At 47.3% G+C, this 20,752-nt stretch overlaps 1 protein-coding gene across 3 annotated transcripts; it reads right to left on the bottom strand.

The window, feature by feature from the left end:
- Positions 1–525: 525 nt before the first annotated feature.
- LOC107386210 (dynamin-1) lies at positions 526–20,662 on the bottom strand. 3 transcript variants are annotated; one of them, XM_015960460.3, is made up of 24 exons: positions 20,349–20,662; positions 15,998–16,071; positions 13,731–13,880; positions 13,454–13,657; positions 13,248–13,346; positions 13,002–13,162; positions 12,196–12,338; positions 11,974–12,109; positions 11,829–11,896; positions 11,606–11,744; positions 10,104–10,190; positions 9,947–10,017; positions 9,704–9,755; positions 9,555–9,566; positions 6,173–6,286; positions 5,652–5,761; positions 5,429–5,540; positions 5,329–5,340; positions 5,062–5,229; positions 4,902–4,988; positions 4,618–4,772; positions 4,379–4,549; positions 3,204–3,239; positions 526–1,976 (listed from the first exon to the last, which is right to left on the bottom strand). In XM_015960460.3, the coding sequence occupies exons 1-23, from the start codon at positions 20,507–20,509 to the stop codon at positions 3,218–3,220; spliced, it is 2,508 nt and encodes an 835-aa protein (XP_015815946.3). In that variant the 5' UTR covers positions 20,510–20,662; the 3' UTR covers positions 526–1,976; positions 3,204–3,217. The 3 variants fall into 3 exon arrangements, with proteins under 3 accessions (XP_015815946.3, XP_015815944.3, XP_015815945.3); XM_015960458.3 differs by lacking the exon at positions 3,204–3,239; XM_015960459.3 differs by lacking the exons at positions 3,204–3,239; positions 9,555–9,566.
- Between the last annotated feature and the right edge of the window lie 90 nt (positions 20,663–20,752).

Here is a 20,752-nt window from a genome sequence, read left to right on the forward strand (position 1 = left end):
TTTTAAAAGATCTGGACACGCCACTGGATTAACCAAAGTTTCTCAAAGCCCTGGGAGTTTTCTGGACCTGGGCATGTTGAAGTCCTGTTCCTCGAGTCACTTCGTTCTGACAGAATGAGGGCGATGGAGGAAAGGAAAACTCCCTCTGAGCATAGAGGAACCTCCAGAGTGGGGTCGCCGGACATGCCCTCTGGTCACCATTCGACCCTCAAACTCCAGAGGCACTCTTACCCAGAGACACCCAAGACGGACATCAGCTCTGGAGCCCCACCACCATGTGGTCTGGTAAATCTGAGAGAGTTAGTGAACCAGCTGAGCTGGTGAGGTAACAGGTTCGTCAGGAGTAACCAGCCGCTTTCACCCGCTTATCTGGGCCCGGGTCACGGGAGGACCTATGGGACATCCAGGCTGTCCACGGCCAGTGTGGCGATTCATCACTAAGAAATGTTTCATTTATTCATTTTAATGTTTACATTCATCTGATTAGATTTATATGCAAAAAATAAATAAATCAAAAAGTCATCATGATGATTAATAATTTTATTTATGTTGTGGTCACATGATAAAGGTTTACACACTTGAGCTACACACACACACACACACACACACACACACACATTTCTTGGTGCAGACTGTACATCAGAGTAACACAAACACTTGTTCATTATAACTACTGGTTGATTATCTTCATACGGTCTGTAAACAGAGCGGTAATATTCAAATGCCTCAAACACGGTTACTGAGCATGCTGGGACTAACGGGGACGCGTCAAACACTCGACACAGCAGGCGGACACATCAACAGGTAGACCGCGGGTCAGGAGACGCTTCTGACGGGCACAAAACAGCACAAGTTCACCACAAACACATCGAACATCTGCATCTCTGATTGGCCGGTCACTACAGGTGAAAGACCTGCTGCAGGTAAATAAACTCAAGGTGCTTCTCAACACCAGGAGGCTACATCCTCGGTGTTCTCCAACCTCCCACAATGCTCTCCTCGTGGCTAAAATGGGTCTGATGAATTGATGACATGTTCCTTCAGCGAAGAGCAGAAACAAGAACGTGAATAAACCCAGCAGGTCTCAGACCTGGGAAGGATCCACCTTTAGTTTACAGGAAGCTCATTTAGGAGATCCAGAAGTTGTCAGATGTCTTCTCGGGTTTAGAATCAGCTGGTTCTGGTTGTTCGCGTGGTCCTGCGATGAACCAGTGGCTTGTTGAGTCTGGAGATCTCCGCTTCTGGGTCTGATGGACGGTTGAACGGTCAGAACCAGCCTGAGTCTAAGGCTACGTTCACACAGCAGATTTTATTGCTCAATTCCAAACGTTTGCCAACATCAGATCCCATCGCAGCTCAGATCTGAGGTCCATCAGACTCCACGTGTGATCTCACTGCTTCAGCTTGGATTTGTGAAGAGAGAGCCGAGTGAAACGTGACGTCTGATCCGGGTCAGATCTGAAAGGATCGGCTAGAGGCTGTGGGGGCAACACAACCACACAGAGGAAACATCTAGGAGCCCAACAGAAACAGTTCGGAATCAGGCAGCGCCGGAAAATCAAAACCGTGCATTTTCCCCTCAGATTTATGAGTCAAACTGGGTTAATTCAACGATGCTGGACCAGTTAAACCATTAATGAATCAGCCGAGACCAGATCAAGAGTCCAGTAGGGGACATGAATCCAGAACGTAATGGAGGTGCAACATTCAGCTGATGAGAGAAAAGAGACATCTTCACTTCCACACCATCTCTGGATGATGAGAGGACTGGTTTCTGTGGGACGCAGAACTGGTAGGAAGTCCCACCTGCCCCCTTCAGACTGCAGAGCCACACTTTAAGTATTGCAGTGAATATCATCATCGTTACTAAGATCCACAGTTAAACACAAACACACAAACACACACTCGCTTCACGTTAACCATCAATGGAGGACTGGGGGCTCTCTCCGTGGGCAGGGCTACCTTTACTGGGGCGACTGGGGAGAAATGACAAAACAAACACCAAGAAAGAGAAAACAGGTGGAGATCAAAAACAGGAAATTTTTGTTTTACATCTGTTAAAACCAGTTAAGATCCCCCTAAAAGCAGCCAGGAGCCAGCAAACCAGTTAGGAGCCCCCCAAACCAGCCCAGGCCAACATGGCAGAAACGTCCCAGTTGGATCTGGCACCCCCCCCCCCCCCTGGCATGGCTGGCACTGCTGAGATGATGGCCGGTTATGGTTGGGTTTATGGGACAGCTGGTCATGTGTGGGCCACCTCTGGCAAAATACATCTGCACCACCGATCTCCGTGGTGTCTGGGCTAAGTGCACTGTAAAAAAAAGTTGATCCAACTTAAAAAAATTGCTTCAGTTGGTAACAAGCAATTTAATTAAGTTCATCCAACTTAAATTATTAGTGCAATTTTAATCATTTGGGTTAGATAAACTTAATTAAATTGCTTGTTACCAACTGAAGCAATTCAAACACATGAAGACCATTTGGAGCTGAACTATAAAACATAAAAGAACTGAAACCTGAAGGAACTCTTTGAAGCAGCTCCTGGACCAATACCGAACCATGTCCTTCATCAGAGCTCCAGAACATTCTGCTGAACCATCTCAGGTCCTCGAGGGCCGGTATCCTGCATCTTTTTGTACGTCCCTGTTCCAACACAGTTGCTTCGCCTGTGCAGCAGCAGCTCATCAAGCTCTTTAGAAGCCTGTCAATCACCTGCTGATGGAAATCAGGTGTGTTGAAACAGGGAAAACACTAAAACATGTGGGATAGCGGCCCTCGAGGACTGGAGTTAGACACCTGTGTGGCTAAGACATCGTGGATGCACTGAAACCAGTGGATCCTGTGTGTGTGCGTGCGTGGTAACTGGAACCAGTGCAGATAATTTAAAACCAGTCTGGCCCAGTTCATCACATCCAGCTGGAACCACATGGAGAATCTGCATCCAGTTCGGATTGATTTTGTGCTTCTTCAGGTGTGTATCGTTGTGTGATGGTGGTGACTGGGGCGGGGTCATGGGTGGGGTCCGAGGGAGGGGAACAAAAACACCAGACAGACAGCTCCAGGTGGATGGCGCGCAGTCACATGAGGACTTGTGATGCAGAGGAAGTGGGCGGGGTCACGCAGGGAGACCTGCTGTGGCACTGAAGCAGGTAGACACACACAGGTGGCGTGAGACAGTTACATCACATGGACAGCTGACGTACCATTGGTGAAATCCTCATTGGTCACTGATAGAGATTCTGAAAGAATAACCATATATGGTCAACATGAGAGGGGGAGGGGGGGTTCAGGTGGGTCTTCACAGAAATAACTCACACCTTCCTGTTTACCGTCTAGGGTACTGGTAGAACACGATCACACAAACAGCAAGACAGATGGGCAGACAGGAGGACCAGAAGAAAGAGGTGGAGAGAGGGAGACAGGTGGGGAAAGGAGGAAGACAAAAGGACAAGAAGCTAGGTGGACACGGTGATGGGGAGATGCAAGACAGGAGGACAGAGAACCATCCAGACGGACGTCTGAGTAGTGAGGAACATGAAAGATGAAGGGATGATGGAGGAATGACGATGAAGGGATGTTGGGGGGGCTGGTGGAGAACGAGGGGTACCATGAGCCCACTCTTCTGTGTCCGTAGGTTTGTGGATCGCTGGTTGTCGTTCTACCACACCAACAAAGAAGAGTTTACTTCCTGTTTCAACTGTTTTCAGATCAGCTCAGCTCCGTTTCCACGCCAGCAGCCTCCAGAGCAGCTGAACCTGAACCTGCTGCCGCTGTTACCTGCAGGAAGTTTTATTGTGGAAAACCATTTTCAGAATAAGGGTCGGCGTGCATGTGTGTGTCGTAGACCAGTAGACATGCCAATCTGAACGCCCTCATGCTACATTCAGGCTTCACTGTCGTGTGGGAAATGTCAGTTTTCAGACGTTTTTGTGTCAGACTGAGGTTCATTTTTTGCCTCATCGCCTTCCGAACCTCTGCTTACGTTTACACATGAGCTACAGAAAAACCCTTTTTACGTTTAAAAGGGTGGAGGGATGCACAACAACAGATTTTAATCCAATCAAACTGGAAACGACGTCTGAACTCAGGTGCTTAACTTTGATCTTGTGGGTTGTAGGAAACGTTGGAGGTTCTGGATCTGAACTGGGGGAACCCGCAGCTGTTTGGGGGATTGCTCTGGATGAAAATGTGAACTGAGTGAAAACGGAGACTGCTGCCGGACCTCTCGACACTAACTGTGCTTTTTGCCGCATGGTTTGGTCAGAACCAGAAATAAGCCTCAAAGAGGAAAACCTGCAGAACTGGAACACAGAGACGCAGAACAAGACTGGTACTCAGCCAGTCTGCTGCTGATCACCAGACCTCCTCCAACACCAACCTGGGGACTCCAGGTGGGGGCCCTCTGTTTGGGCGGGATGGAACAGAAGGTGACGGTCCTGGATCAGGTGACACTGCGGGACGAGACGGAGGGCCGGGGGCAGCGCGGCCGCCAGGTCGTGGAGGACCCGGAGGAGCTCGGCGTTGTGGGGTTGGGCTGGACATTGGTGACCTGAGGAGACCAGCACAGCCTCAGAGACAACACACACAGAACTGCCAGCTGATCTAGAACCAGCTTACCTGCGCCCAGACGGCATTCCAGTCACCTGTAGCCAGGAGTCGTCTACAGGTGGAGGAGCTTTCGTGGTAACAGTGGAGGTACTGATGTCACCGATGATGTTCAGCCCTTCCCGCAGGGCGTGGTACATCCGAAGCATCTCATCCCGGTGCTGGGCCTGGCCCACAGAGAGAGACCAGATCAGAGACAAAGATGGATACAGAATCACCTGTTTATGAAGCAACAAACAGCTGGAGGTTCAGTTCCACTCCAACAACCCGTCTCACCTGCGGTTCCAAGTTCTCACCTGTTCCTGGGATTCCTCCATCAAGGAGTTTTGGTCTCCGCAGGAGTACAGTTGAGCCAGCAGGTCAGAGTGGATGAACTCTTTAGCCTGAGAAGCAGACAGGTGGTTACGTGACTATGGCAACATTTCCTGTGTGCACCTGAGCAGGTGTGTGCCGTACATTATTGACCATAAGGTGCATGATGGTTTTGGGGATTAGGTCTCTGACAGTTCGGTGGATGATGGCCAGGTAGGAGTCCACCAGGTTCCGGACGATCTCCACTTGGCGCTCCAGCTGAGGATCCAGACTGTGGATGTGGCCGTCAGTGTTGGTCTCCTCTGCCTCCACCTGGAAACGTCATACCACAAACCGACAGAACCACTCAGAACCCAACATGACCAGACGAATTCCAGCATTTCAATCTTCATCAGCTAATCCCTTACTCACCTTCTCTTTGTCCTTTCGGGTGTAGACACAAACAGAGACAGAATTAATTAGGGCTGCGACTCAGGAAAGACCAATGAAAAATAGAGCTAAATGAAAATACCACGCTGCGTTCAGGATACACCCCTGCCCGTAGGAAAGAAGCCTTCCAGCTGTCCACCTCCTCCTGAGACTCGCTGGCCAGCTCCAGCTGCCGATAGTCCTTATACACGTTCCTGCAGAACAGAGGGGAACCGAGTACACACCCAGGTGGAGCACCTTCAACCTTTTAACCACAAACTGAAACACCATTAAGAGTAAGTGAGGGCCTGGTTTTGATTAGTGACCTGTGCTCAGTGTTGAAGAGAGCAAAAACATGTTTGCTGGACATGAAGCTCTTCTCGATGTCCTTCAGCTTCAGGTTATCTACAGGTAGCATGTACTTCTTCTCCTTCTCCTGCAGAGGGGCACAACCACAAGCAATGTCTCACAGAAAGCCAACGCTTCGGTGCGTGTTTGTGTATTTGTGAGCATCTGTGATGGACTGGCAGACTAAACTGATGCCTGCAGTTGGTTCCTGTTGGGAAATTCACATTCCACCATAGGTACAGCAGCAGCAGCAGCGGCAGCAAGTGCGAGAGACGTAACAATCCCACCTGGATGGGTTTGTGGCCTGTGTGTGTCCTCGCGGTTCAAAGCATAAAATATAAAATGCATGTACTTGATGGATCCAGATGAAAAACACATTATCTTGCCGGTGGGACAAAAAAGCAAATAACCGGGTTAAATGAACATGGCGATGCACTGGGAAGGTTAAAGTTTCCCTCAGCACCAAATGGGTGTGTGTGTGTGTGTGTGTGTGTTTTACCTCATCATCTTTGTACCAGGACAGAGCCTCGGCAGTCAACACGAACCAATACTCTTTAGCTCCGCCCTTCATTATGCTGATGTTGTTGATGGTGAGCCAGCCTTTGCGAATCACCTGCATGATGGCATCAGTGGAAAACCAAGAACAGCTATGATGTCATCTTTTCTAACACAATGAAACAAAGTAAATCATGTGATCAATAACAGAGCAAACAGCGGAGATTTCCACAGTCAGTTGTGTCACAGAGGCCTTTCGCGTCCAAGTCAATCCACCAAGTTTGTTATCGGCAGAAATCTAACATTATTGCACAATAACTAAATAAAGTTAACCCTCCCACTGTCCTAACGGGTGTGACCCCACCAGGAAAGTTGACCATTGAGCAGGATTGATGGTTCATCTCTTGAGGTCCACGTGACGGGGGTGAGGAGTGAGCACCACCTCACCCCCGTCACATGGACCTCAAGGGATGAACCATCAATCCTGCTCAATGGTCAACTTTCCTAGTGGGGTCCTACCCGTTAGGACAGTGGGAGGGCTAAACGGAACCTTCTGGGATTATTGCTTCTCTGTGGATTATTTGTGGTTTCAGCTCTTTGAACTAATTAGAAACAAGCCGAAGAACCAAAAGAGTCCGAAGCAGTGGTGGTCCAAACCGCACTCTGAGCAGAAAGAGCAGTTTTATGTGAAGTCACGTGATCAGTGACGTAATACACCCGCTACTGGTCAATCTGGGATTTACTAGACTTGTTGCCATCGTCTCCGTGCAGAACCTTCTGTGGTTCAACAGAAACATGCGGCGTAACAAGCAGAAACAACTCACAACATTTTATGATTTGCCCAGTTTTTTGTGGACACGGAGGTTTAGTGTATTCATAAATCTTAATGAGAGGCAGATTTAAACGGCTAGTGGACACGAGTGCCGGTGTGATCAGAGCAGTTAGGAACATACCAAGCCCCTTTATTCAAGTCAAAAGGGATATTAAAGAGCAAGTCACCTTCTACCAAAGTCTCACTCCACCAAATGCTGTTGCCCGGCAGACCGAGAGGGCGGAGCCGCTAACAAACTCACAGGCTCACAATGGCATTGTGACATCATAAGGTACCATCTGATGTCATAGGGTACTTCTTAGCCAATAGTGATGGCTGATTCAAATTCAAATGAGTTTTTAACTGAAGAGGGTGCAAAATTTTAGTTTTCATGAATACAGTTCATCAGCTGATTTGGGGGTGACTTGCTCTTTAAGTAGCTTTTCTGTATGATTTGACTGATTTTAAGTCGGCCACAGTTTATCTATTTGATGACAGAGAGCTGACTTTTTTTTTATTGTGGATGAATTAGTAACGTGCCGCACGAGGCGGAGGGGTGAAATAATCCTCAGTTTAGCTGTGAAACCTCCTAAAGGAGAGGGACATAAGCCGTCCGGTGAAATCTTACACCGGCTTTCCACGGGACGCGTAAGCAACGCGTAGCATAACAGACGCGTTTTACCCACGAGCTGCCTTCCCACCGGGAGGGTTTCAGACCTGAAATGGCAGCAGGCTATCCAGCTGGCCACGCAGTGACTGGAGAACTGCCAGACCACGCATGATTCTGGAAGTTCACGCCCTAAAAAGGAAGGATCCACTGTCTTCCCCCGCCTTGCCTGGTGGCGGTTGGAGGGAACGAGTGGTGCCGCGTGTGTTTGGAAGTCCCAAGTGTCAGTTAAGATAAGTGACCCACACTCGTATACCGCCTCTCAGAGTCAGAGGACTCCAAAGCGCTTTACACAACAGTGTATCGTTCATCCATTCACACACACATTCAGACGCTGTTGGTGATGAGCTGCGATGTAGCCACAGCTGCCCTGGGGCGCACTGACAGCGGCAAGGCTTCCAAACACAGGCACCACCAGTCCCTCCGACCACCACCAGCAGGCAAGGTGGGTTTAGTGTCATGCCCAAGGACACAACAGCAGAATTCCCTGTCGAAGGCCGGGATCGATCCCACAGCCCTCTGATTACTGGATGACCTGCTCTACCTCCTGAGCCCCTGCTGTCCCCCTCAGGGCTCATGTGGCCACGTTGTGGCTCCTCACCACCAGCGTGTGAGTGTGTGCATGGTTGGGTGAACGGCTGTTTTGCTGTAAAGCACCTTGAGTGGGTCTAAAAACCTTAAAGGCGCTATATGAAGACAGAACTTTTACCATTGTTGACCTTCGTCCAATGTCGCGCAGGCAAGTAAACCAAGTCAGCGCAACATCCAGAACCAGAGCATCCATCCCCAGAACCCTGCCACGGCAGAGTTCTTTGACTCAGCAGCCGCGGCTCTAGAGATAGTTGAGTTCCTACCTCCAATCATCTTCCTCAAAGAAAAACTTGTCGGTCGGGTTAAAGGGAACCAAGTCGTATATGTTCCTCCATCAGATAGACCCTCTCTAGAGGTCTACAGCACTCCACAGGAACAATGTTGGCCCTGTTTGGGGTTTCTGGTCCCTGCTTCATTGTTTTTCACACTTATTCAAGATTTAGCTTCTGCAGCCACTTCTACTCGACTAGCTTCCTGAGTTGAACAGAAGCAAACCAAGCTCCATAAGTCTCCTGCTTCAAACCGACACCTCCCTTCAGCCCAAGCGTCCGCCACTGGGTTCAGGGATTCCCACAACAGCAGGCTCCAGTCTTATCCTGGCAGCAGGTCTGGATCAGCGACAGAGACCTGCCCCATTTGGCCTTGATGCTCCCTGCCACCCTCTGACAGGTCAGCAGACAAGCCTGCCAGACAGTCCAAACACTCTCACTACATGCTAGGGTGCACCGTTCCTGTCCATCATCTTGCTCTGACAACAGCTCCAGCTGACCACCAAGCGCTGGTTAGCTCAGCTTCTCTCCTCCCATGAATGCACAGAGCACACAGATGCAGGTCTGATGATACAAGTGGAAAATCATCTCCACCACCGTGAGGACCAAGGCTGTACCCCGGATCTCCTCATAGCTGCATTTGCACAAACAACGATCAGCCTCTCCTTCATCCAAATGCTTAGGGTCAGGTTTAGCTGCAGGGGATTTCCCATCGATGCTTGATGTCCCGAAAGTCGGAGCTATTAACTCAGGATCAGACTCCCGAGGTCTCTGGCTGCCATCCAGTCCAGTGAAGTGCTGGTCTTGTTATAGCACCTCCTGCAGGTGGTGCCTCTACAGGTATAGCTCAGGCCAGACCCCAAGAGTAAAGGTCCAATCACCAGCTGCTCACCAGCAAACAACTGTGCCAGGCCTGGCTCCAGGCTGAGGCCCCGGCATCCTTAATCCAGGTGAGACATCCTGGTTCCTCGTTAAAATGAACACCTAAAACCAAACATGAACCAATCATAAAGCATGCCCAGATAAACCAACACTCACACACACTCACCATGATCTCATCCTGGTTGCCACAGCAACAGAGGCAGAGAGAGGGATGGGAAGAGGCAGAGGTGAGAAGAAACGAGAGCAACACATGATCGAGTCATCCATTCATCCATCATAAGTCCCACTCCTCTCAGGTCGCACTCTGGGACTCACCTGGTTTCCTGTGGCCTTTTTCTTGCTCATCTGACTGCTCTTCTGCTGTGCACTGACACACACACACACACACACACACACGCACGCACGCACGCACACACACACACAAACGTTAGTGTTGACTCGGTAAATGGATCATGTGACATCTGTACGTGGGATACAGGTGTGCAGCCCCTTGTTTGGCCCTTTGGAGTGGGTTTTCATTGGGGGAGTAATTTTTAAAATTTATTGAATAATTTGTACTTTGCAAAGCCGATGAAGTCTTCATGGTTGGTGTTCACGTAGGCCAACTCGATGTCAATGAGCAGCATCACCTGACGGGACAACAGACGATTGGTCGCCAGCTCAGACTTTCTCATCAGCACTTGAATTTCAAACAAAAAAAAAAAGCTAATCTAACCTGGCCTTTAGTATGACTCTCCCGGTCTCTGATGTGCTGGGTGACAATTCTCTCCATTTCCTCCCGAAGCAGTGGATACTGAGCCAGCTGCAGAGAGGGAGAGGAAACGGAGCGGGAGTCAGAAAACCACGAAGAGGAAGCAGAACACAGATAGAGAAGATCCTTTGGTCTTCTTGGGAGGGGGGAGAGATGAGTAAATGACAGACAGACAGACAGACAGACAGACAGACAGACAGACAGACAGATAGATAGATAGATAGATAGATAGATAGATAGATAGATAGATAGATAGATAGATAGATAGATAGATAGATAGATAGATAGATAGATAGATAGATAGATAGATAGATAGATAGATAGATAGATAGATAGATAGATAGATAGATAGATAGATAGATAGATAGATAGATAGATAGATAGATAGATAGATAGATAGATAGATAGATAGATAGATAGATAGATAGATAGACAGATAGATGATAGATAGATGATAGATAGATAGATAGATAGATAGATAGATAGATAGATAGATAGATAGATAGATAGATAGATAGATAGATAGATAGATAGATAGATAGATAGACAGACAGACAGACAGACAGACAGACAGATAGATAGATAGATAGATAGATAGATAGATAGATAGATAGATAGATAGATAGATAGATAGATAGATAGATAGATAGATAGATAGATAGATAGATAGATAGATAGATAGATAGATAGATAGATAGATAGATAGATAGATAGATAGATAGATAGATAGATAGATAGATAGATAGACAGATAGATGATAGATAGATGATAGATAGATAGATAGATAGATAGATAGATAGATAGATAGATAGATAGATAGATAGATAGATAGATAGATAGATAGATAGATAGATAGATAGATAGATAGATAGATAGATAGATAGATAGATAGATAGATAGATAGACAGATAGATGATAGATAGATGATAGATAGATAGATAGATAGATAGATAGATAGATAGATAGATAGATAGATAGATAGATAGATAGATAGATAGATAGATAGATAGATAGATAGATAGATAGATAGATAGATAGATAGATAGATAGATAGATAGATAGATAGATAGATAGATAGATAGATAGATAGATAGATAGACAGATAGATGATAGATAGATGATAGATAGATAGATAGATAGATAGATAGATAGATAGATAGATAGATAGATAGATAGATAGATAGATAGATAGATAGATAGATAGATAGATAGATAGATAGATAGATAGATAGATAGATAGATAGATAGATAGATAGATAGATAGATAGATAGATAGATAGATAGATAGATAGATAGACAGATAGATAGAAGTTCATGGTTGGTTAACAGCAACTTCACCTTTCTCCATTGGGTTGGTGTGTGTGTGTGTGTGTGTGTGTGTGTGTGTGCGTGCGTGTGTGTGTGTGTGTGTGTGTGTGTGTGTGTGTGTGTGTGCGTGTGTGTGTATGGGTGGGGGGGGGGGGTACCTTCTGTGTACACTGCCTGACGGTGTTGACCAGCTCGGTGATCACCAGGTCTACACACTTCTGACACGGCTCTTTGAGTTGAGCGATCTGACGCTTCACAATCGTCTCGAATGCCATGTCAGGTGTGAACAGACCCGTCCTGGGTGGACACAGGCGACACCACACAGGTGAGACCAGATCGGTGAGTATTCTAACCTAAGTAGCCGACAGTCGCTTTGCCCACCTGATTCCATGGATGTTCTTGATGGCGTAGCTGATTTCCTTTCGTAGAGTCTTCTCATCACCCTCCAGCTGCCATTGAAACGCATCACCGACAGCGGTTCACTTGGGTCTAATCACCATGGCAACTGCTCTGTGTGTGCATTTACCTTAACCAGTTCAAAGGGGAAGCGCTCGTGGAAGACACGGTTGATCTTTGCTCCTCCTGATAATTCGTATGTGTCCACCTGGTCTCCAGAACCTTCAATCCGCTTCTCAAAGTCCACCGCAAACTGCTGCACCATCCTGACACACACACACACACACATGCCTAAAGTACGGTGTGGTACCGAGTTGTTCTGAGTAGTACTTTGTTATATACCAGTACTGACTGTAACAGGGCTTTGGTCTTGCGGCTTGGGTCATCCGGCCTGAAGTTCTTGTACTCCTCCACCTCCTTCTCAATGGACAACAGCTGGCTCTGTAGTTTGCTTCGTAATCCTGGCAAAGTGTCCCGGATGTGGTTGGTCAGTTGCTATGGAAACAGAGAATTCCTCTGTTACTGTGGCAGCAGGAACGAGGAACGAGCACGGTTTCTGTGGTTTGAGAAGGTTTTTTGGACCAGACAACAAAACAACAGCAACACAACCACGAGGCAGCAAGCAGGGCTGAACTATAGAAGGTGAAACATCAAAAAGGCAACATCTGACTTATCTGCTACTTTAGGTCAGAAATCACCTCAAGAAACATTAGAACTCAGAACCAAACCTTCTAAAAACGATGACACAGCTCCAGAAGCCTCAACCTGAGTCCAAAAGGAACAGGTAAGAGCTGGAATCCGCTAGCTAGGAGTTAGCTTTCAGGACCTCCAGACGAAAATCCACTAGAAGCAGGTGTTCACTGGTGCTGCAGAAGCTTAAATCGTGTTTGATAAAAAGGATGGACCGGTCTTCTCACTTTGAGAAGGACTTTATTGAAGACGGTGTTCCTCTGACATACCTGAATCTTGAACTTAGAGAAGCCAAACTGAATGATCGCAGGACCATGCCAGGATATTCTCAAGACTTTCAGGGCGTTAACCTGCAGATATCTGGACTTCCGTCTGGTTCCAGAGTTTTGCTACTTGGATCCAAAACACTGACGGCAACTCAGAACTAGAAACACTGAAACTAAAGTGGGACAAGTTATGTGTGTCTACCTGGTTGAGGACTTTCTGTAGATAGGCAGTGCCCATTCGATCAGCCAGGTGACGATACGAAGGATGAGACAGGAAGAACTTCCTCTCGGCCTGCAGAGCTGCTGTGATATCTTTTTTTCCATCAATGTCTTTTTGACTTCGATTCACCACGCCAATGTAACCTGACACCACAAAATGTTTCACATTGTTGCTGACAATAAACAACTGACAACCAATGAGCAACTAGCGTTAGCCGTGATGTCATACCTCTGCGTAGCGGCAGAAGTTTGTTTTCCAGAATGTCCCTGGCGTCAGTTCCTTCATCCATCAGGTCCAGCTTGGTGATCACACCGATGGTCCTCAGACCTGCAGCACATTAACAAGCTTTACCACACTGGACCAACGTTAGATGGACATGCACACGACGTAGGTGGATGGTAGAGTCAAGTCTGCAGGTCAATGTGGTCTCAGACCTTGTGGGTCCACCTCCTTAGCAATCTTCAAAGCATCAGAGTTGGCGAGGTCAGAGTTGGCTGGAGAAACAGCCAAGAGGAGACAGTTGTCCTTGGTGACAAACTGCAGGAGCATTTCTTTGATCTGGTGTTCAATGTCAGCTGGCTGATCGCCCACAGGGACCTTCGTCATCCCCGGGAGATCCACAAGAGTCAGGTTTAGCACTGCACAAACACACCGTAGTCAGCACGGACCCTTTCTGTCTGATGTCACTCAGGTGTGGCTCAGGTGACTTACCATTGGGGGAATACACCCTCAGGTTGATGGGGACAGGACTGATTCCTTTGTTATGTCCTGTTGCTCGATCGGTTTCAGCCTCGATCTCCTGACGGACTTCATCAAAGTCGGTAAACTTCTTCCCTTTACAGTGCAGGAACTCTGCGTACTCTGATCAAAAACATCAGAAAAACGTCAGAAGGAACGCGGTTTTGGATCAAAGCAGCCAAAAAGAGTTTTTTCCACAGGGTGTCTTGGCTTTCTCTTAAAGATAGTCAGAAGCTTGAGCATCAGGGAGGGGCTCTGAACAGAGGTGCAACGGGCCAACAGGCAGGGCAGGAAATCGGTTGAGGCCCCAGAGGGTTGACAAACTTTGAACGGTGTAACGGGACGGAAGACTGTGTTTTTCCCCTTCTTTGCTCAAGACTAGTCTGCATGAGATGTAACTCAAGGTCTCATGCATCATTCTAACCTGCTTATTTTCAGCTCAACAGAAGAATGAAGAATGAACTCTTTTCTTTTAATTAATCAAAGAACTCTATTTTAATCAAGCTAATCCATCAAAGTGTTAGTCAATAAATAAGATGTGACCGATCTGTGAAATCAAAATATTAATTACTTTATTATAATCCTATAGAATATAAAGGTACTGTGACTTTAAATGTTTCCACTAGGACTGATCTCACGTAGCGTTAAAAGACAAGACACATTACTTTCACTGATCCAATCAGAATCTTACAGATCTGACGGAGGCGTGGTTCTGATGGTGTTTGGTCATTTTTCATTCGGCCATAAACCATGACATCCAAAGTATAAAACTATGCCACGTCCGCTCTAACGCCAGTTCAAAGCGTTCCAGAGAAAGCGATGGAGTGGCCAATCCCGATCTAAACTCTTTAACCGAAAGAACGACAAGCTGAAAAATTTGTCGCTATTCCAACAGCGACAACAGTTCCTTTCAGAATAAAAGCTGAAATATCCAGACCCAGGCTTGGGTCTCACCAGACGCCAACAACTTGTCGTGTACCCGGAAGTCACTCAAAGACGGGTCTGATCGGAACCGCGCCTTTTCCTACCGGCTCGGTTCCAGAGAGGGTCAATGGACCTCGATATTCCTGATCTACAGAGGACTTCCACGAAGGGTAGGTAGACCGGCATGATGGTGTCTCATGTGTTTCTGAACTTCCGAACCAAAGCTTAATGCGAAAACAACACCTTCAGTTCCCATCAGAACAATCGATTCTTCGGATTTGTTGGTTTTGAGCAACATCACACGTCATCCATTCATCGTCTCATCCATTTTAGTTACACCATACACTTAGTGTTTAAAGTCAGCCTAGTTTAATTTGTTAGTAATATAATTCTTAACTTTTAAACTTGACTCTCTCTCTTCTGTTGTCTCTGAGAGAATACGAAGCGGTTTTCTAATCCCTGCAATAAAAAGATCCAATCTTCTGGTTTAAACAACCCACCGTTCCGTAAGGTGGATTTCATATTTCCTAAGGAATCCCACGCCTTATGGCTCATTAAGTAACTGTAATCTATTTCATTACAACAGCGTTGCTGGTCAGATCTCCCCCTTCCTCCTTATGGATCAGAGATAGTCCAGCAGCACATGTTCTTCTCTGACCTTCTCATCAAACCTGGTGGACAACAAACTCTAAAGATCCATGTGGGCGATGGTGGCACAGGAGTTACTCTAAGTGCTCGCCCCGTAATCGCAAGGTTGCAGGTTCGAGCCCCGCTCAGTCTGTCGCTGTCATTGTGTCCTTGGGCAAGACACTTAACCCACGTTGCCTGCTGGTGGTGGTCGGAGGGACCGGTGGCGCCAGTGCTCGGCAGCCTCGCCTCTGTCAGCGCGTCCCAGGGCAGCTGTGGCTACATTGTAGCTCATCCCCACCAAAGTGTGAATGTGTGTGTGAATGGGTGAAAGACTGGTTGTGTTGTCAAGCGCCTTGGGGGGTTCCAGGACTCTAGAAGGCGGTATATCAGATACAGGCCATTTACCATCCTCTTCCTCCATTGTGCTCCACACTGGCTCTCCACTAGGAAGTGTCCCAAGGCCCATGATGAATCCATGTGCGACTTTTTAGACTTTGGTGATCAGATTGTCATGTTAATAGGCGACACATCTACTGTTATTTGTTTTTGCTCTGATCTCCAACAATAAGTACATGCCTATGCAGAGACAATGTGGCAAATACAAAAAATATGGTAGTGGACTTCAAAGAGAGATGACTAAAGTCTCTAAAGATTAACACAAGATAAGGACCATGGTACATCCTCACCGGTTGGGCAGTTGATGAGCTGAAGCACCAGAGGGCGCCGAGTGACAATTCCTGAACCGCGAGGCAGGAAGTCCCTGTGAGGAAGGACATGAAGTTGTAAATACCAAAACTCATTTCAGACTAATTGATTTTCCAAGAATGGTGTTGATAACTGAAGATCATCTGCACAATGGAAATGTATCCTGCGATGTCTAAAAAAAAAGGACCCAATGGAAGTTCTGGGCCCAAGCACTAAAACCTGAGGAACTCCAAGACAAACTCTGGTGCAGGAGCAGAATTTGTCATCAACATAAACAAACTTGATTCTATTAGATAAATAAGAAATAAACAAGTCTAGTTCCATAGTCAGTGTCGGTGTAAATTACCTATCTCGATGACCCCCCCCCCCCCGCCTCATCCTACGACTGGGTAGTTGAAATGGGGAGCCAAAGGCAATGCGCTGGCCGACGCACGTCATCCGCAGCTCTTTTCTCCTTATTGTCCACTGTTTGGACCAGTAAGAATACCGTATTTGTTGTAGTACAAATACTTTGTTAAATATAAATCTATACCTCGTTCATTCTTGGCCATTGTTTTACTTTCTACTAATGTCCTCCTTACTCCTGTTTCACTTCGGCTTGTCACCACCTTAACACCATCGGGATAGAGGGAACTAGCATACACGGCTCAAACGGGTAGCCTACTGCGTCCCACATTAGTCAATGTTTACACTTTTATATAACTTTACAGTCATTTTGGTCTAGGAGGGGTGGTAGTTCTGTAGTTTCACCCAAGATTTTGCCCACAAGGGCATTTTATTTGACTTACGTTGTTTTTACATTTCTTCTGTTTTTAATTTTCAAACCAGTACTTTTATTTTGCTTTTGCAAATTCCACAAAAGTCTTTTCAACCCTAACAACTATCTTCTATCCAAGTAATAAGTGTGAATCCTTTTGACACTTCTGGGTGAAACCACAACGCCAGGTTCCTCCGGCTGACCAACATCGCCCAGCGGAACTGGAGACGATGCTGGAAGAGATTCTTTACACGCAGAACTAAGAACAGAAACAGTCGTTTGTAGTCAGCTGCTCATCGGTCTGTTCAGGTTATCTGTGGAACACGTCAGGGCTCTCTTTATAAAGCTGGCTTACGAAAAACTGGGTTTAAAAGTTGCACAAGTCACTTTCGACGTAAACTTTGAGATTTATGTTCATGTTTATGTTTTTAGCAGACGCTTTTGTCCAAAGTGACTTACAAGTGATAATCGGCATGTTGCCCTTGAGGCTAACAACAACAACAACAACAAACAATTTTTAGTCAATCGTAGGTCGCAGTAAGGCAGCATGATGAATCCTGGAGAGGAGGGAACAAGGAGTGGACGGTAGAGAGGGGGACAGGTGCAGGCAGGGTGCTAGTTTAGAAGATGCTCTCTGAAGAGCAGGGTCTTCAGGAGTTTCTTGAAAATTGAAAAGGAAGCCGCTGTTCTGGTAGTGCTTGGAAGGTCATTCCACATTTGTGGAACGATGCATGAGAAGAGTCTGGATTGTCCTGAGCGTGGTGTAGGCACTGCTAGCCGACGATCCTGTGATGACCGGAGCGGCCGGGCTGAGACGTAAGCGTTTGCAAGAGGATTCAGGTAGATGGGAGCCGTACCATCTCGGACTTTGTATGCTAGTGTTAGCAATTTGAATTTGATGCGTGCTACTAGCGGTAGCCAGTGGAGCTCAATGAACAGAGGGGTGACGTGTGCTCTTTTTGGCTGATTGAAGACCAGACGCACCGCTGCGTTCTGGACTCATTCATTCTTGGCCATTGTTTTGATTTAGTGGGAAAATTTCACAACTTTAAACCCTGACCCAGGCAAAAGCACGCTTTAGGAAAAGTGGCTGCACAGCCGGTGAAATGACAAAATAGAGAATTAAAGCCACATTTCAGATATTTTTAGACATGTAGATCCTCGTACGTACGTGTACACACACACACACACACACACACACACACACACACACACACACACACGTCAGCATCCTTGACTCTGAACTGAGAATAAGATGAGAACCTGAACGAATATGTGGCATTTAAGAGATAAATCAGTGGATGGATGAATTGAATGTACATCTTCAAATTATGCAGCAATTGCACTTATTAGTGCATTGATCGTGATAAGGTGTGTATTAATGAGTGTGATTACTGAGTAGACATATAAAACACAAAGGATGCTCTCAAAGATCCCACTAATGGCAGGATCTGGTCGGTGACAGTTTTAGAGACCGTGAGGATTTCCTGGTCCGTGATGACGACAGCCTGATCAGCTGAGTCCCTAAAGCTGTCCTATTTGGGTCCGGTGTTAGATCAGTCGACCCACCAGAACCGTGCAATCCTAACTCACCTGCAGCTGCAGAACTCTCAGATTTTAATATAACTGGTTTGTTCCAGCAGGAAACAGCTGACAGGGGGGCAGATGTTTGTTTGGTATGATGAGTAAATGCCAGGGAACGCCTTGGGATTCCCCCGGAGGAGCTGGGCCCAAGTGGCTGGGGAGAGGGAAGTCTGGGCCTCAGGCTGCTGCCCCTGCGACCCGACTCGGGATAAGCGGATGAAAATGGATGGATGATGAGTAAAATATGACAGTTTACTGCCTAAAGCCTTTAGTCCTGGTAAAAAGTATCGGCTAAACGAGGAAGCAGACCAGTTTGAGCGTCACAAACTTATTCTATTTTAACATGATGTGAATCTTATACAAACGCTGCTGCTCAAGAAAAATATTACAAAATTCAGACGGTGTGGATCTCTAGCTCTCTCTCTCACACACACACACACACACACACACACACACACACACACACACACACACACACACACACACACACACACACACACACACACACACACACACACACGGTGGTATTGTCGTGCCATGATTTGACTGAAGCTGTCGAGGATCATGTGATCAGCAGCGACCAATGAGAGCAGGGATCCAGACAGAGCGCCCCCCCCCCAGGCCGAAGATAAAAATAATCAGCCAATCAGGAGTCAGCTTTCAGAAGGACTCAAACTACAGACCTCAGACCTGCTGTCCTCAGCTCTGATCTTCTCACTTCAAAGTGTCCAATGAAGTGATTTGCTGCAGAAACCAGGATTAATTCACTGCTTTGGTCAGAAAGATTTTAAAATTTGAATTCAAAAGATGTTTAGAAACACCAGAACGTTTCGGCAGAGCTGGTTTCTGTCCACCTACAGGCTGAAGGTTCCATGGACCCTGTGAAGAGTGTTTGGGTGGAGATGTTGGACCTGTGCTGTTCTGATTCTGACTTAAAGAGGTCTTCTATCCAAACATCTCAAGACCCATCATTCTGTCCAGCACTGGGACGTTCTGCGGTGATAAAACAGACGCACGTAGAACCCTAAACGCATCCAGACCTCACGATGCTCTCGTTTATTTGACTGGAACATCACGAACCAGCACTAAGAAACCTTCTGAACTTGATTCTCCAACAAAATATATGAACGTGGAACAAGCGGACGAGTCCCAGGAGCCGACGCTGCTGACCGCTGATCTCAGGTCAGAGACAGAAAAACTAAAACCTGATGAGTGTTTAGGTTTAAATTCAGCCATAATTCAACTAGTTCAGATAATCAGTGCGTGTGTGCGAGCGCGCGCGCGCAACACTTAATATTCTTTCAGCAAGTCTGGTGTTCCTAATGAGCGTCAGACATTTGGTAGTCTTTCTGATCCAGTCTAGTGGAAAACAGTTCAAACACCTCACAGACCTGCAGAACCCCAAAGACCTGCTGGGACCTGGAGATCTGCAGAACCACAAAGACCTGCTGGGACCTGGAGATCTGCAAGGGTCCAGATACCTGCAGGGACCTATAGAGACCTGCAGAACCACAAAGACCTGCTGGGACCTGGAGATCTGCAAGGGTCCAGATACCTGCAGGGACCTATAGAGACCTGCAGAACCACAGAGACCTTGGGGGGGGGGGGGCGCTTATTTAATGTCATCCCACCGCAGGTCTGCGGCTGTCAGCTGGACTGGGACCTGTAAGGACCCAAAGACCACCTCAGTCCGCCTCCTCACCTGCTGCTAATCCCTGAGTTTTGCCTAATCCAGTGACCTGACACGCGCACCTTTTCGTATCAGGTGAGGATCTGTCTCACCAGTCTCACCTGCGATCTTAATGCCGGTGTTACTGACCACGTGATCATCAGGCCAATCAGGAGCGTCAATAACCAATCAGCGGTTTTGAGAATAAACGGAATCGCAGCTCAAACACGAATCGTAATCACGTGATGTAACACACAGCAACCCGGTCCGGTTCTGCCAACACACACATGCAGACAGACCGCTGGGCCCGGTTCGGACTCACTTCCCCACGAAGTTCTCCAGCACCGAGCTCTTCCCGGCGCTCTGTCCGCCCACCACCGCGATCTGCGGCAGGTCCAGGTCTGCGTTCTGACCGATGGAGGAGAAGGCGTCCTGCAGCTGGTTCACCAGCGGGATCAGCTCCTCCATGCCCCGGTTCCCCATGACGGCGGCGGTTCGGCGTGCCGCTCGGTCCGGCCGGTCAAGCTGCTGATGGATCGGGAGGCTGAGGATGCTCCTGCAGCTGTGACCTTCACTTCCTCCTCCTTTTTGCTCTGCCGCAAGGATGCTGCAGGCGCGCGCACACACACACACACGGAGTTCCGTCAGACCTTCACAATAAAAGTCCCAGAGCCTTATTTTGAAAATCCTAACGTTATAGGGAGTGTGTGATTCAGTTGTTCAGCA

This window comes from Nothobranchius furzeri, chromosome 10 (assembly GCF_043380555.1).
Source record: "Nothobranchius furzeri strain GRZ-AD chromosome 10, NfurGRZ-RIMD1, whole genome shotgun sequence".
In the NCBI taxonomy this organism is placed as follows: Eukaryota; Metazoa; Chordata; class Actinopteri; order Cyprinodontiformes; family Nothobranchiidae; genus Nothobranchius; species Nothobranchius furzeri.

Bases quoted from the DNA above. Each gene is read 5' to 3' on its own strand.
- LOC107386210 (XM_015960458.3), bottom strand. From the start codon at position 20,509: ATGGGGAACCGGGGCATGGAGGAGCTGATCCCGCTGGTGAACCAGCTG. The intron at 12,339-13,001 runs GTAGACACACAT...CTGTTTCCATAG, and splicing joins TACAGAAAGTCCTCAACCAG to CAACTGACCAACCACATCCG. The intron at 10,018-10,103 runs GTTAGATTAGCT...TTGTCCCGTCAG, and splicing joins AGAGTCATACTAAAGGCCAG to GTGATGCTGCTCATTGACAT.